This window comes from Pollachius pollachius (genome assembly GCF_949987615.1).
Source record: "Pollachius pollachius genome assembly, chromosome: 6".
Lineage (NCBI taxonomy): Eukaryota > Metazoa > Chordata > Actinopteri > Gadiformes > Gadidae > Pollachius > Pollachius pollachius.
The window spans coordinates 24,559,671-24,573,817 of NC_136939.1; the positions used below are offsets into that span (position 1 = coordinate 24,559,671).

Sequence of the window (14,147 nt, forward strand, 5' to 3'; positions counted from 1 at the left end):
AGCCCAAAACAGACAGATATACAGACAGCCACTCAGGCACACACACACAACCCCCTTTCTGTCTGTAATTTACCGATCAGAGGCGTGGAATCTGGTTTTCCTGTGTGGCAGGAAGTGACATCACACTGTGAGTCATGTGGCTCCGTGGCGGTCGGTGTCCTCAGGGGACGCTGCTACACTGCTGCTCATAAAGCATGAGGTCACACACACACACACACACACACACCAGACACACACACACATTCACAGACACACACGGACACATTCATACACACAGAGTAACACACAGAGTCACATACAGACACATAGGAACACACACCTTAAACGCAAGGAGTAACAGACACACAAACACACACACACAGTCACAGACACACACACATCCATACACGCACGCACTCAAGAACACACAGTCACAGACACATTCATATGCACACGCATACACACACACACACAAGAACAGACAGTCACAGAAACACAAACACATTCATAGAAGCACGCACACACACACACGCACACAAGAACACACACACACAAGGAGTCACACAGTACGTTTACAACCTCGTTGATGACCAACATTTAGAAATACATTTATTTTTAATTCAGCCTTGGGTGAAATCGAAGTGTTACATCTTTCCTGCTGTGGGCTCCCAGACCGTAGTCGAGGAGCACAGGGGAGACGTTCCCAACAGGGCCGATGTTCCCCCGGGGGTAACACCCTTCACTTTACCGGCAGTGGGTCTGCATATAGGTCGGAACGAAGCGGCCACCGATTATTGACAGGCTGGGTACTTTATTCGTAGTTCCACTAACTTAACAGAACATGTCATTTGCACAGACACAACCGCACTCGTTCATTCACTAAACTGACACCCGCAACCGCTCGCTCTCCTCGCTCGTCCACTCGCTGAAGTCAGTCACACACACACATTGCCATTCTCGCTCACACACATCCGCTACTCTCGTAACAGAAGCGTAGTGTGTAGTATACTGAATGCTTGTTGATGATGATACACTTCTTATAGGGGGAAACTACATTGGCAGGACACCGGCTTCCTCAATCTTCTTCGCCACCTTTTTAAATAAATCGCAGTTTCTCGCTTCCCGACGGCGACAACAACACAACTTTTGGTTACGTTTAAGTGAAATGTCACTATGGTTACTTTAATTTCTGGTCTAGCAAATAATGAGTTGGAAGAATTGGAATTTATTTTATATTAATGCAAAATGTGATTTGAAAGTGAGAAAATTAGTAAAACATCTGACTTCTTAAGTAAAATATTTTTTTGTGAATCTAACTTTGCAACTTGATTTTAAAAAACTTGATTTGTGTGTTACCGACTCAAGTTAATAAATTAAGTTGGTCCTACAATTTTTTTACAGTATACACAAAGACACACACATATTGATAAACTCACAGTAACACACTAACACACACAAGAACACAAAGAGTCTCACACACACACACACACACACACACACACACACAAAAGCCCAAATCAAACAAGTTTACCAAAGAAAAACAGATAACTTATATCCACAGGTGTAACAAACTAATAAGTTACTCAACGAGCGAAACCCAACGGAAAACTACTGAAGAGCAACCACTAATGACAGGAGAAAAAGCAAAAGCTGTGACACCCACCCACACACACACACACACACACACACACACACACACACACACACACACACACACACACACACACACACACACCATAACATGATACTGCATCATCAGGACCAAATTAACACCATTGTGTGTGTGTGTCTGTGTGTGTGTGTGTGTGGCAGGTGGGGAGACATGCGATCCCGTAGCAACAGCCTGGAGGACGCCACCAAGGCCCCGCCCCCCAGGACGCGACGCAGCGCCGAGAGGGAGGAGCCGCCGGGACGGGCCGGGGGAGGGCGGAGCCGTTACCGCGAGCAACCGGGTGGCGGGGGTGGGGAAACCGGCACCGTCCAGCGGAACCACAAGACGGGCCGCGGGGCCCCGCCCCCAAACGCCGGAGTTGGGGGCGGGGCCGGCGGCGACAGGAAGGAGAAGGGGCGGGAGCTATCCCGGGACGACCTGCTCTTCCTGCTCAGTATGTTGGAGGGGGAGTTACAGGTGAGAGAGGGGAGTGGGCGTCGTCCATTGAGGGGTGGGCTCTGATTGGTCCGATACATCGGACGATGTAGCGGCATATAGGGAGAATTGCGTTATGACAAAAAAGAATTATATACATTCTATTTTTTCGGAGCCATTTTCGTAATCTGAATCTCGTGAGTGAGCGCATGTGCGATATTCGTATCGCTGGACCTGCGAAATAATATATATATTCTTATATATATATATATACATGATTATGTAACATCATTTAGTGATTTACAGATTTAAGGATGCTTGGATACGCAGAGTTTGTTACTAGGGAGCGACATGCAGGTTATTATGATTATTATACATTATATATTTTGTGTGGGGATCACATTAAGGGGGTTCATCCACACACAATCACACCTAGGGCCAGCTTGTCAGGAGCAGTCAACCTTCCGGTTACCAGTCAACCCCGCTCCGCTCAGCTGACCCCCTTTTGGGGTTAGGGTTGCAACAGAAACTGCCCAATACAAACACACAATTCCATCTCAAATACCTCAGGGCTTTAACAACATCCAACGCCCCCCCCCTTCCATACCCCGCCTCCCCCCTCCTCCCCTCTCCATACCCCGCCTCCCCTTCCAGGCCCGTGATGAGGTGATCACCGTGCTGAAGGCGGAGAAGATCGATCTGGCTCTGCTGGAGGCCAAGTACGGCTTTGTGGTGCCCCAGCAGGTCCTGCAGGCCCTACAGCGGGACGGGGTCCAGGGGAGGGACCGCGTCTTCCAGGAGGACATCTACGAGAAGCCCATGGCCGAGGTGAGGCCCCAGAGCTCACAGGTCGTCGTGCTAACATGGGAAGGTCCTCATGTTGACATGCTAAAGTCTTCAAGCTTGCCATACTACGGTTGTCGTGCTTACGTGCTATGGTATTCATGCTAAAGTCATGCAAACGTGCTACTATCATCATGCTAACATGCTAAGATCGTCGTGCTGACATGCTTCGGTCGTCTCGGTAACACTGAGGGTTGCAGTGTGACCCCGCGCAGCTGGACAAGCTGGTGGAGAAGGAGCGTGAGACGTGCTAGCATGCTAAGGTCATCATGCTAACATGCTACGGTCAATGTGCTAAGATGCTACGGTCGTGCTAACATGCTTACACGTCTCGTCCTACAGCTAGACCAGCTGGTGAAGATGCAACGGGTGGCGTGCTAAAATGCTAATGTTGTTGTGCTAACATGCTTAGGTCCGGCCCCTACAGCTGGACAAGATGGTGGAGAAGCAGCGGGAGACGTGCTTACACGCTAACATCATAACACGCTAACATGCTAAAGTTGCGGTGGTAACGGTCTGGCCCCCTCCTCAGCTGGACAAGCTGGTGGAGAAGCAGCGGGAGACGTGCTTACACGCTAACATCATAACACGCTAACATGCTAAAGTTGTGGTGGTAACGGTCTGGCCCCCCCCTCAGCTGGACAAGCTGGTGGAGAAGCAGCGGGAGACGTGCCGCCGCATGCTGGACCAGCTCCTCCGCGCGGAGCAGTCGTACAAGCAGGCCCTGGGACAGATGGAGAGGGACAAGCAGAACCACCAGGAGTTCATCAGGAAGAGCGACGAGTTCACCAACCTGCTGGAGCAGGAGAGAGAGAGGTGAGGGGGGGAGGCAGCGGGCGAGAGAGAGAGAGAGAGAGAGAGACCAGTGGGACGACCCCACCAAACACTTAATCCAGTTGGAGGAGGATTGGCTGAAGAGGATGTGACTGGGAGCCAAAAAGGGCCCAAAAGGTTTGGGTGAGTGTGTGCGGTGATGCAATGAGTGTCATCAGTGAGGTCCGTGGTCACGGCGATGCAGGAAAGGAAGCACACGCCTCCATGAATAATATCCTGTGTGAAATGGAGAGAGAGAGAGAGAGAGAGAGCGAGAGAGAGAGAGAGAGAGAGAGAGAGAAACACAGTGTTAATCAAAGTTGTAACATCACGAGGTCACCATGGAAACGTTCGCTGTTTGTGTGATATCATACGAAGAGTTGACTTTTGGTTTGCTTGCCGCTGGACTGAGTGTGTGTGTGTTTGTGTGTGTGTGTGTGTGTCTTCAGTAAAGCGTAGTTCTGTCAGCTTGAGAATTTAAACATCTGTCGACAGCAGCTGGAAACTAACTAACCGAGCAGCCAGAGTGTGTCTGTGTGTTTGTGTGTGTCCGGTGCGTGTATGAGTGTGTCCGGTGTGTGTGTGTGTGTTTGTGTATGTTCACGGGCATGCCTGTGTGTGTGTTTCTGTATGTGTATGTCTATCTGTGTGTGTGAGATTTATCTCACTCACTATCCACACACAAGAGACAAAATATTACTCCCCTTACATACCATAATAACATCAACGCCATGAAAACCTACACCGTGTTTACAATAGGCTAGGCAATTGGGATTCAATCATTAATTAATACTACTCTAATTATCGTCAGATAAACCAGCAGACAGGCCAAGAGACTCTCTGGTATTTGCAACCAACACACACACACACACACACACACACACACATACACACACACACACACACACACACACAAAACCAACCAATATCCATTACTACTAAACACTGTGTGTGTGTGTCTGTAATAAAAATCCATACTCCAAAAATAAAGAAAGACAAACAAAGATTATACAAGCTGGAAAAATTTCAGGGGGGACACTTGATCGGCAGGTGTGACGCAAGTCCCGCCCCCTCTCTGATTTATTGGCAATGGGACAGCTGTCCTGGAGTGATGACCTCATCGTTTGCCTGAGGTACGCCGGGATCAGCAGGGGTCTGAGAACCGGAGCGCTAGGCTAACCGCTAACAGATGTCACACATACGTGCCCATACCCACACACACATACACTCTCTGTGGCCCTCCTTGTCAGTCGCGTGTTACGCAGTGACCTACATCACACCCAAGCCCTGTTAGGTTGCTATCATGCTAAAATGCTACCCACTAGCATGACAATCCTTACGTACACGCACTTAAAAACAGTACTTAGCATTGTGTAGTGACTTCTCCTTCTGTGTTTCTTACTGTACCCAGAGCGATATATTGTTGTTTCTCTTTTTAAAGACAAATAGAATTATTGTAAGTTGCTTTGGATAAAATTGGCCCAATCCCATAGTGAGCCCTGAGGAGTAAGGACTAAGGACTCACAGACTTAATTGATCTCAGGTGCTAAGTGAGCGAGTGTGCAAGGTGTAGCAACCCAGGCCCAGGAATGTCTCGGTTGTACGGGAATCACCACACAGGCTTTTAAATGCCCTTCCGGGCTGGTTCAAAGCCCGGAAGGGCATTTATTCGGGGTAACTCAAAGAAACACGTGGATCAGGGTCCGACGTGGGGAAAACGAAAATAATACTCTGACTCCGTGAGCCAGGGAAAAAGTTCGGTTGTCTCGGTTGTCTCGGGGAGAGGGAGGTCGATCCCATCGGCGTTCCGATCCCCGGCGGTCGGTCCTTGGCCGGGGTGCGTCCTCCTTGGGGCCTGTCGGGAACGGCTCGGTTCACCTTCTGTCGGCTCGTTCGTTCGTTCGTTCGTTCGTTCGTTCGTTCGTTCGTTCGTTCGTTCGTTCGTTCGTCCGGGGTTCTGGGGTACTCCGGTTTCTCCCGGCTCCAACTCTGTTTCGGGACAGGTGACAGCGCTTTTTAAAGGGTACCTCTCTCTCCTCGTTCCCCGCCGCAGGTGTTCCCTATCTCGCCAATTAGTGACGAAAAGGACGTCCTGTGGCTCCGTCCGCTGGGTATGGGCGGTACACGGCCTCCATAACCTCTCCCCTGGGCCGTCCAGCCCGACGGGTTGGGGATGGGCTGCCACAGAGGCCACATGGGCTCAGATAGGTGTATATGGGATTGGGACAGCACTTCACGAGAGCGTATGTTACCTTGACAACGTTTACTGACAAAGATGTTGCTGACATGCCGGTGTGGGAATTCTCCTTTTTTTGTTTTTTTTGTAAATGCAATGAAAACAATCGGCTACAGCAATTTATTGATATTAGAAAATATAATTGCTACTTTTATATACTTCAGTATAAAGGATGTATTGAATAATTAAGGTGATGATTGGCCTACACATACTAATCATAAGTCAGAACGGGCTACATTTGGGTGAATTATAAGAAGTAATATGAAGAGCCATTTGGGAGCCAAAAGAGCAGGCTCTTGTTGGTGAGCTGATCCAAATGATCCGGCTCACTAAAAATAGGCAGAAATTCCTATCTGGTCGCGCATAGAGTGGCGAAGTCACACCCCTTCCGGTGGAGCCCATGGGACCTATGTGATCGAAAAATATGAATGGGTTTCAATGGAGAGAAAGTAATTATCTTCTGGTCCCAGTCTTTATGTGCCCCGGATTACACATATGTTGTTTGTGGATTTAAATGATAATTTTTCATGTCAAGAGTTTGACAGTTTATTGTGCAATTGTTCAGTTAAAGGCTGTAGAGAAAACACAATGAGAAAGACTACATGTCTCGTATGTGCCTTCACGCTCCCTGCGACTGGCTTGGACAAGACCGACAATCTCCCCATTGGCATAACTGAAACTCTCCACATGGCCCCAACTTATAATGGTTTTCACCTCTTTTGATGCTTTTATCCTCCCCTTGGAAAAAACTTAACATTATCAAACTTCTTCACGAAAATGTTTAGTTTTCTTTGCATGAACAATTATCATTTAAATCCACAAACAACATATGTGTAATCCGGGGCATATAAAGACTAAATTATAAAATAATTACTTTCTCTCCATTGAAACCCATTCCTATTTTTCGATCTCATAGGTCCCATGGGCTCTACCGGAAGGGGCGTGACTTCGCCACAGACAGTAGCATCCTCTTGTTGTTTACCTTCCTAATTTCCGGATTTCCCTATGGTCTCTGCGGTAAACATCACAACGCTTTGAGCTGTGGGTAATTCCCTTAGGGGAAGTCTGCACTGATGTGGACTCACGGAAAGGGCTCGGTAAGTGTGGACTCAAACCCTCACGCCCTTTGGAATTCGACATTGGGACAGCCCTAAAGCCTTAATAATTTCGCGAGAATGCGCAATAAAGTCTGTGAGTCCGGACATTGGGATTGGGCCATTGTCTGCTAAATGCCCTGAATGTAAAGGATGTCTGGTCTCAGCAGCCTCACCTGGTCTGAGTCTGATTGGACACTGGGGCTGGGGGAGGCTGCACGACTGTTGCTCATTGACCAATAAGAATGCAGCAATATCTTTCTTCTATAACATTTTACATTAAGGGCGTCTATCAGACACCTTTATCGAAAGTGACTGGCAATAAGTCCATTTGTCAGTAGAAAGAGAAACAACAATATATCTTTGTCGGTACAGTAAGGATGTTCATAGAAACAAGTGCCTGGCACTACCTATTGTAAGTCGCTTTGGATAAAAAGTGTCTGCTAAACGCCCTGAATGTAAAGGTGAACGTAACAAACACAACAGCAACATAGCCCCCCGAAAAACCCAGAAAAAGCAGCACAGTGTATTTACACTTAGACGCTTTTACCTGAAGTGACTTTCAACGGTTCATACACACATTCACACACCGACGGCGGGGTCGTCCCCTCAGGGCGTCAGCCACAGTCAGGGTGAGGCGTCTCCCTCAGGGACACCTCGACGCTAGGCGGAGCCGGGGATCCAACCAGCAACCTTCCGTTTACCAGGCAACCCGCTCTACCTCCACAGTAGCCGTTCATTCGTCACGCCTTTAACGTACCCTCTCCCCACCTCGGGGGCGCTTATTTTTACGAGCGGCACCGCGGAGACACACATCTCCGTGCCATCTGGTTGGAGAGAGGGGAGCAAGATGACATCACCGCACTGCGTGGAATAACAAAAGCTGCGGGACATTCCTGTACCATGTGATCACTCCGCCGGCGAAAACCGTTTATTATCGTGTCCTGTCTCCTGCCCCTCCTAGAACCACGCGCAGTGTTTTTGATCCTTCTTTCTTCTTCTTCTGTGGAGGGGCGACAGTAGCTCAGGAGTTAGTGTGGCTCAGTGTGGAGGTGTCCCTGAGCGAGGCACCTCAACCTGACTGCTTCCCGACGAGCTTGCTGTCTCCCTGCACACACACACACACACGTAAACACATGCGCGCACACATATACATACGCACACCTGCACGCAAACACACGTGCATGCAGGCAAACACACACACACGCAGGCACTCGCGTTCCGACAGAAACATACTCAGACATAGGCAGACAAGCACACTCTCACTCACTAGTGTTGGGGAGTAACAGAATACATGTACCGGCGTTACGTATACAGAATACAAATTATTACTAACTATTCCATTACAGTTACAATTTAAATTGTTGGTATTTAGAATACAGTTACATTGTTGAAATCAATGGATACATGACGATACTTCTGTTTCACAATTTTATTCTTGCTTTCACACCACAACAGCAGTTAGCGCGCACTAAAAAAGTTTGGTCCTTTGGTTCGGTAGGTTTGCGTTGGTGTGAATGCAACCACCTCACTTTGATGTGAACCAAATCAGCCGGCCGAGACCTCCCTGAAGAGCTGGTCTCGGTTCGCTTCCAAACAAACCCTGGTATGGTTCGCTTGAGATGTGAAAGCGAACGGTCCTCGGTCCGATCCAGTTCTACAAAGCATACGCCTCTTTGGACGTAACAGGCACCCGCTCTGCCGCGCGCATTATGGGAATTATTGTTTGATTAGCGGTTACTCCAAGACTAGCAGCACATTGTCGGACCGTCGGGTAATAATGAGTCGTGGCCCAACATGGAGTCAAGAGGAGACGGAATGTCTTTTGGATATTTGGACAGACACCCACATAAAACATATGCTTTAAATCACACATAAAAATTTGACATTTTTTTCCAATGATCGAACAATCTTTTTTTTCTCTCTCTCTCTCTCTCTCTCTCTCTCTCTCTCTCTCTTTTTATTTTAAGGTGATTTTATAGGCAACACCTATGCACTTAGCTCAGTGATTTTTTTGGACGTAATAGCAAATATCTTTTGCATAAACATAACCTTATAGTCTTTGTTCCTCGACAGCAAATTATTTAATATAGTGTACTTTCAGGGAGACATTCAGCCAGTTTGAACAGAAGAACACACCAGAATAGGCCTGTTTAGTAAGCAGGATTTGATGCCGCATTCCTACACTTATAAAATGCAATTCAATGTGGAAGTAATCCAAGTATTCAGAATACAATACTCAGATTGAGTCATAACGGAATACATTACATGCTACATTTTTGGGCATGTATTCTGTAACTGGAAACATTTTAAAAGTATCCTTCCCAACACTCCCGTCACTCACACACACACACATTCCTGCTTTTGAACATTTTAAAGTCATGTTCTATCCTTCGGTTACACACACACACTCTCACACACACACACACACACACACACACACACACACACCTCCTGCTCGTTAACCGCAACCCTCATCACCTGACCCTCATTAGCGCCCTTGTCCGTCTCCTCCCAGCAGTTACTGTCGGAGGGGCCACACCTTGTGGTCCGACACAGCTGTACCCCCCCAATCACCCTCCCCTCAACGCCCCTTTCCAGGCGTGCCTCGCATTCCTCCCTCTCCTCCTCCTGCCCCCTCCTTACCCTCCTCTCTCCTCCTCCTGCCCCCTCCTTACCCTCCTCTCTCCTCCTCCTGCCCCCTCCTTACCCTCCTCTCTCCTCCTCCTCCTCCTGCCCCCTCCTTCCCCTCCTGTCTCCTCCTCCACTTCCTTCTCCTCCTTCTCCCCTCCTCTCTGCTCCACCTCCTCCTCCTCCACTTCCTTCTCCTCTTCTCCCCTCCTCTCTCCTCCTCCACCTCCTCCTCCTCCACTTCCTTCTCCTCCTTCTCCCCTCCTCTCTCCTCCTCTTCCTTGTCCTCCTCCTCCCCCTCCTCTCTCCTCCTACTCCTCCTCCATTTCCTTCTCCTCCTTCTCCCCCTACTCTCTCCTCCTCCTCCTCCTCCTCTTACCCCTCCTCTCAACTCCTCCTCTTCCCTCTACTCCTCCTCCCCCTCCTCTCTCCTCCTCCTCCTCCCCTTCCTTCTCCTCCTCCTCCTCCTCCTCTTCGTCACAAACCATTCCTCTCGCTCCTCTCACACACCGAGTGGAGTGTGTGAGAGGTATGTTCGTGAAGTCCACAGGTGTAGGGCGAACAAGGACTCGAGGCAGAGGGCGAGATAATAACACACTCGGCCATGATAACACAAGTGAGCAAGTGGGGAGAAAGTGTGAAAGAAAAACTTGAGGTTAGACGAGAGAGGGAAGTGTGTTTTTTTTCGGTTGTTGCTAAATACATCCCATTGGAACAAGTTACATGAGTTTTGCTTTTTCCGCCAAATTCTCTGCGTTTGTTTGGAGTGAACGTCTAGTAGTGTGTGTGTCTGTGGGTGTGTGCGTGTGTGTCTGTGTGTGTCTATATTTGTGTGTGTGTGTTTGTGTGTGTGTTTGCATGTGTGCACGTGTGTCTGAGAGAAGGATAGAACATGACTTGCATGCACATATACGTTTGTGTGTGTGTGTGTGTGTGTATGTGTGTGTTTGTGTTTGTCTGTGTGTGTGTGTGTGTGAATGAGAAGGAAAGAACATTACTTTAAATGTTCAAAAGCAGGAATACACTTGCATGCACACACGTGTCTGTGTGTGTGTGTGCGTGTGTGTGTGTGTGTCTGCATCACATGGTTCCTTTTATGGCGAAGAGAGAGATTCTTTGAGCTCCTCAGAGATATGAAGCAACTCATGTTTTTCTGCTTCTGCACAGCCAGTAGTTTAACCCTCAACGCGAGGTCACACACATCCTACTCATTTAAACACGCGCCTGCTCAAGTCCTCACAAAACACACACTCAGACACACGCACACACACACACCTCCTTCACAGCATAGACTCCCCATCCCCCTCTAACGCACTTGGTGTATGTGTGTACGTCCTGGCCCTTAAAACAAGTACTTGGCATTGTGGAGCGTCTTACCCTAGCTATCTTTGCTGTATACGGAGAATGGGTTAAACTAGTGATTGGTAGTGCTTGGCCCTTGTTTCTACGAACATCCTTACTGTACCGATAGAGATATTCTATTGTTGTTTCTCTTTTATTTTGGTGGTCCGTTGAGCTTTTATTTTGAAGTTGGAATGGCTCATTGTTGCTGAAACACTCTCACACGTTTGTTGAAGATACTTTATCAGAATCAGTTCTCAGAGTCTCAGAGTCTACGTCTCAAGTACGTTATCGGACCGCAACCAAGCCTCCTTAAGATCGCACAATCTCTCGGTATCGCAACTCAAACACAACACGACAAACGCTACAATGGACTCCATTTGGACACATCGCTAAATCAGCCGAAGGTCGCCCTATTCATTATTTTAATCGGTTTCGAACTGCTTTTATCTCGGCCATTAGCCATTAGCAGGGCTAGCCGCTAACGGCTGCCAAGTTCTGTCGCTAACCCTGTGTAGTTTTTGCGAATGTTTTCGCTTCGGCTCGAAGGCTTCTAAAACACCCACAGAAAACTTGAGATGAGAGGGCCCGAGAGACCGAGAGAGTCAGAAGGTGACAGAGAGAGAGTGAGGTTGAGACAGAGGGAGACACAGAGAGAGACACATAGAGAGACAGAGAGAGAGAGAGAGAGAGAGAGAGAGGTTGAGACAGAGAGAGAGACAGAGAGAGAGAGAGAGAGGGAGACTGAGAGAGACAGAGAGAGAGAGACCAAGAGAGAGAAACGAAGAGGAGTCAGTGAGAGGTAAAGAGTTGAGGACAAAAAGAGAGAGAGAGAGAGAGTGAGAGAGACATTCAGAGAGAAAGAGAGGGAGAGAGAGAGAATTCTGTTGGGTCATGCACCAAAACCTTCCCCCGTGACGCGCCCTCGGCGGAAACGTGGTCTCATGACATGTTTCTGTTCTGAGAAGAAACAAGGAGCATGCACTTTGAGAGAGTGAGCTCATGTTATACTTAGATCAAATTAGAGAGGGGTTCACCCCCCCCCTCCCCTAGACCAGCTCCCTACTCTCCCCGTCAGTCTCCTGTTTCCATGACGACATGTTTGTCCCGGGAACTCTCCCTCTTCGACCTCAAGGAAGCCCTTGAAGCTTATTAGAGCGTTTATGTCTTTCTCCACCGCAGCCGTAAAACAACTCCTCCATCCTACCTCTCTACCTCCCTCTCCCGCTCTCTATCTCTGTCTATCTCTCTCTCTCTCTCTCTCTCTTTCTTGGTCCGTGTCTGTCTCTCTATGCCACTCTGGTGTCTCTCTCAGTCTGTCCCTCTCTCTGTCTGTCTCTGCCACCCTCTCTCTCTTTCTCACTCTCCCTCTCCCTCATCCTCTTTCTTGGATAATCAGGGGAAGTCGGGCTTCCAGACGGTGACATCATCACCGCCGAGGGGGGAGAGGGGAGAGGGAATCTAGAAATTCAGGCCTTTCATCAAAACATGAAAACTAGACTGGGAAGTAAAATACCCTCCTCCTGGTCTTACTGCAGTCTGATCTCAGACCCATATTAGGACTTCTGGAGGGGGGCGGGGGGGGGTTAGGGGCGGAGCCTGGCCAGGAAACTTAAATCCACAAGGGGGCGGAGCTACGCATCACTTCCGGTTTTGTTACGGAGATGTTCATAGCTTTAAAGATTGGCGAAGTCCCGCCCCTTCCGGTAGACCCCATGGGACCTATGAGATCGTAAAATATGAATCGGTGTCAATGCAGCGAAAGTAATTATTTTCTGGTCCCAGTCTTTATATGCCCTGGATTACACATATGGGGTTTGTGGATTTAAATGATAATTTTTCATGCAAAGAAAACTACAATTTATCGCGAAGAAGTTTGATAATGTTAGGTTTTGTGTGAGGCCGCTTTGTGAACAACAGCTCTTCGCTGCTCTCGACACAAATGATACACGCCACCACCCACAAATGGAACTCTGGTACAGACATGGCGATCTCTCTGCTCCACTTCACCACTTTCTTCCGAAAACCATTATAAGTCGGGCATGTGGAAAGTTCCAGTTATGCCGATGGTGAGATGGTCGGTCTTGTCCACGCCAGTCGCAGGGAGCGTGACATCACATACGAGACATGTAGTCTTTCTCATTGTGTTTTCTCTACAGCCTTTAACTGAACAATTGCACAATAAACGGTCAAACTCTTGACATGAAAATGAAAATTATCATTGAAATCCACACAACATATGTGTAATCCGGGGCATATAAAGACTGGGACCAGAAAGTCATTGCTTCTCTGCAATGAAACCCATTCATATTTTACGGTCTCATAGGTCCCATGGGGTCTACCGGAAGGGGCGTGACATTGTCACTCTATTGAAAGCATAGCACTCTTGCGAACAAACCCCTCATCTAACACCGCTCTTAAGTTAATAAGAGACATAGCTCACAATCTGTCATGGCTTGTATGCTAACATTGCTGGCCTGCTAACGTAACCATCTTGCTAACAAACCACTCTTGCTGACACAGCACTTATGCTAAAAGTTATCATGCTACCGTAGCCATCTTGTACCATAGCTCATAAGCTTGCCTGCTATCATAGCCATCTTATGCTAACGTCGCTCTACCACAACAGCACTGTCTGTAGGTCTGTAGTCTTCACTTCACGACTGAATCAATATGGAACGGTCGCTTGCCAAGTCACGAGACTTTCTTAAAAGCCACAGAGAGAGAGACAGACAGAGACACAGAGAGACAGACGGACAGACAGACACATGCCACTCCCCCCACCCCTCGGTCGGATCACTGCTAATCCGACAGGAAACCATGAAAGGGTTTCAGGAAGTAGGGCCAACCGCCCACCTGACAGCTGGGCCCATACGTTTTGGTGTGTGATTTGTTGTTAGTGTGTGTGTGTGTGTGTGTGTGTGTGTTCAGTGTGTGTGCGTGTGAGTTTGGGGTGTGTGTGTTCGCTGCGTGTGTTTTCGGGGTGTGTGTATGTTCTTAAAAAATGACTTATTGAACATCTCTAAAAGACATGCCACAACCTCTTCAAATGTGTCACACCTAATAAATCTTGATTTCCAACCTTAAAAAACAAAACACACACGCGCACACACACACACACACA

The 14,147-nt window shown here is 48.2% G+C and overlaps 1 protein-coding gene across 1 annotated transcript in view; it reads left to right on the plus strand.

Annotated features, from left to right (window-relative positions):
- Positions 1-1,801: 1,801 nt before the first annotated feature.
- LOC307077344 (filamin A-interacting protein 1-like) overlaps positions 1,802-14,147 on the plus strand; it is a gene marked incomplete at both ends in the record, with an annotated part of 27,789 nt that continues 15,443 nt past the window's right edge. The window contains 3 exons of the mRNA XM_079738735.1: positions 1,802-2,107; positions 2,720-2,893; positions 3,546-3,724. Of these exons, the coding sequence (XP_079594861.1) occupies positions 1,802-2,107; positions 2,720-2,893; positions 3,546-3,724 (659 nt within the window). The remainder of the gene's footprint in view (positions 2,108-2,719; positions 2,894-3,545; positions 3,725-14,147) is intronic.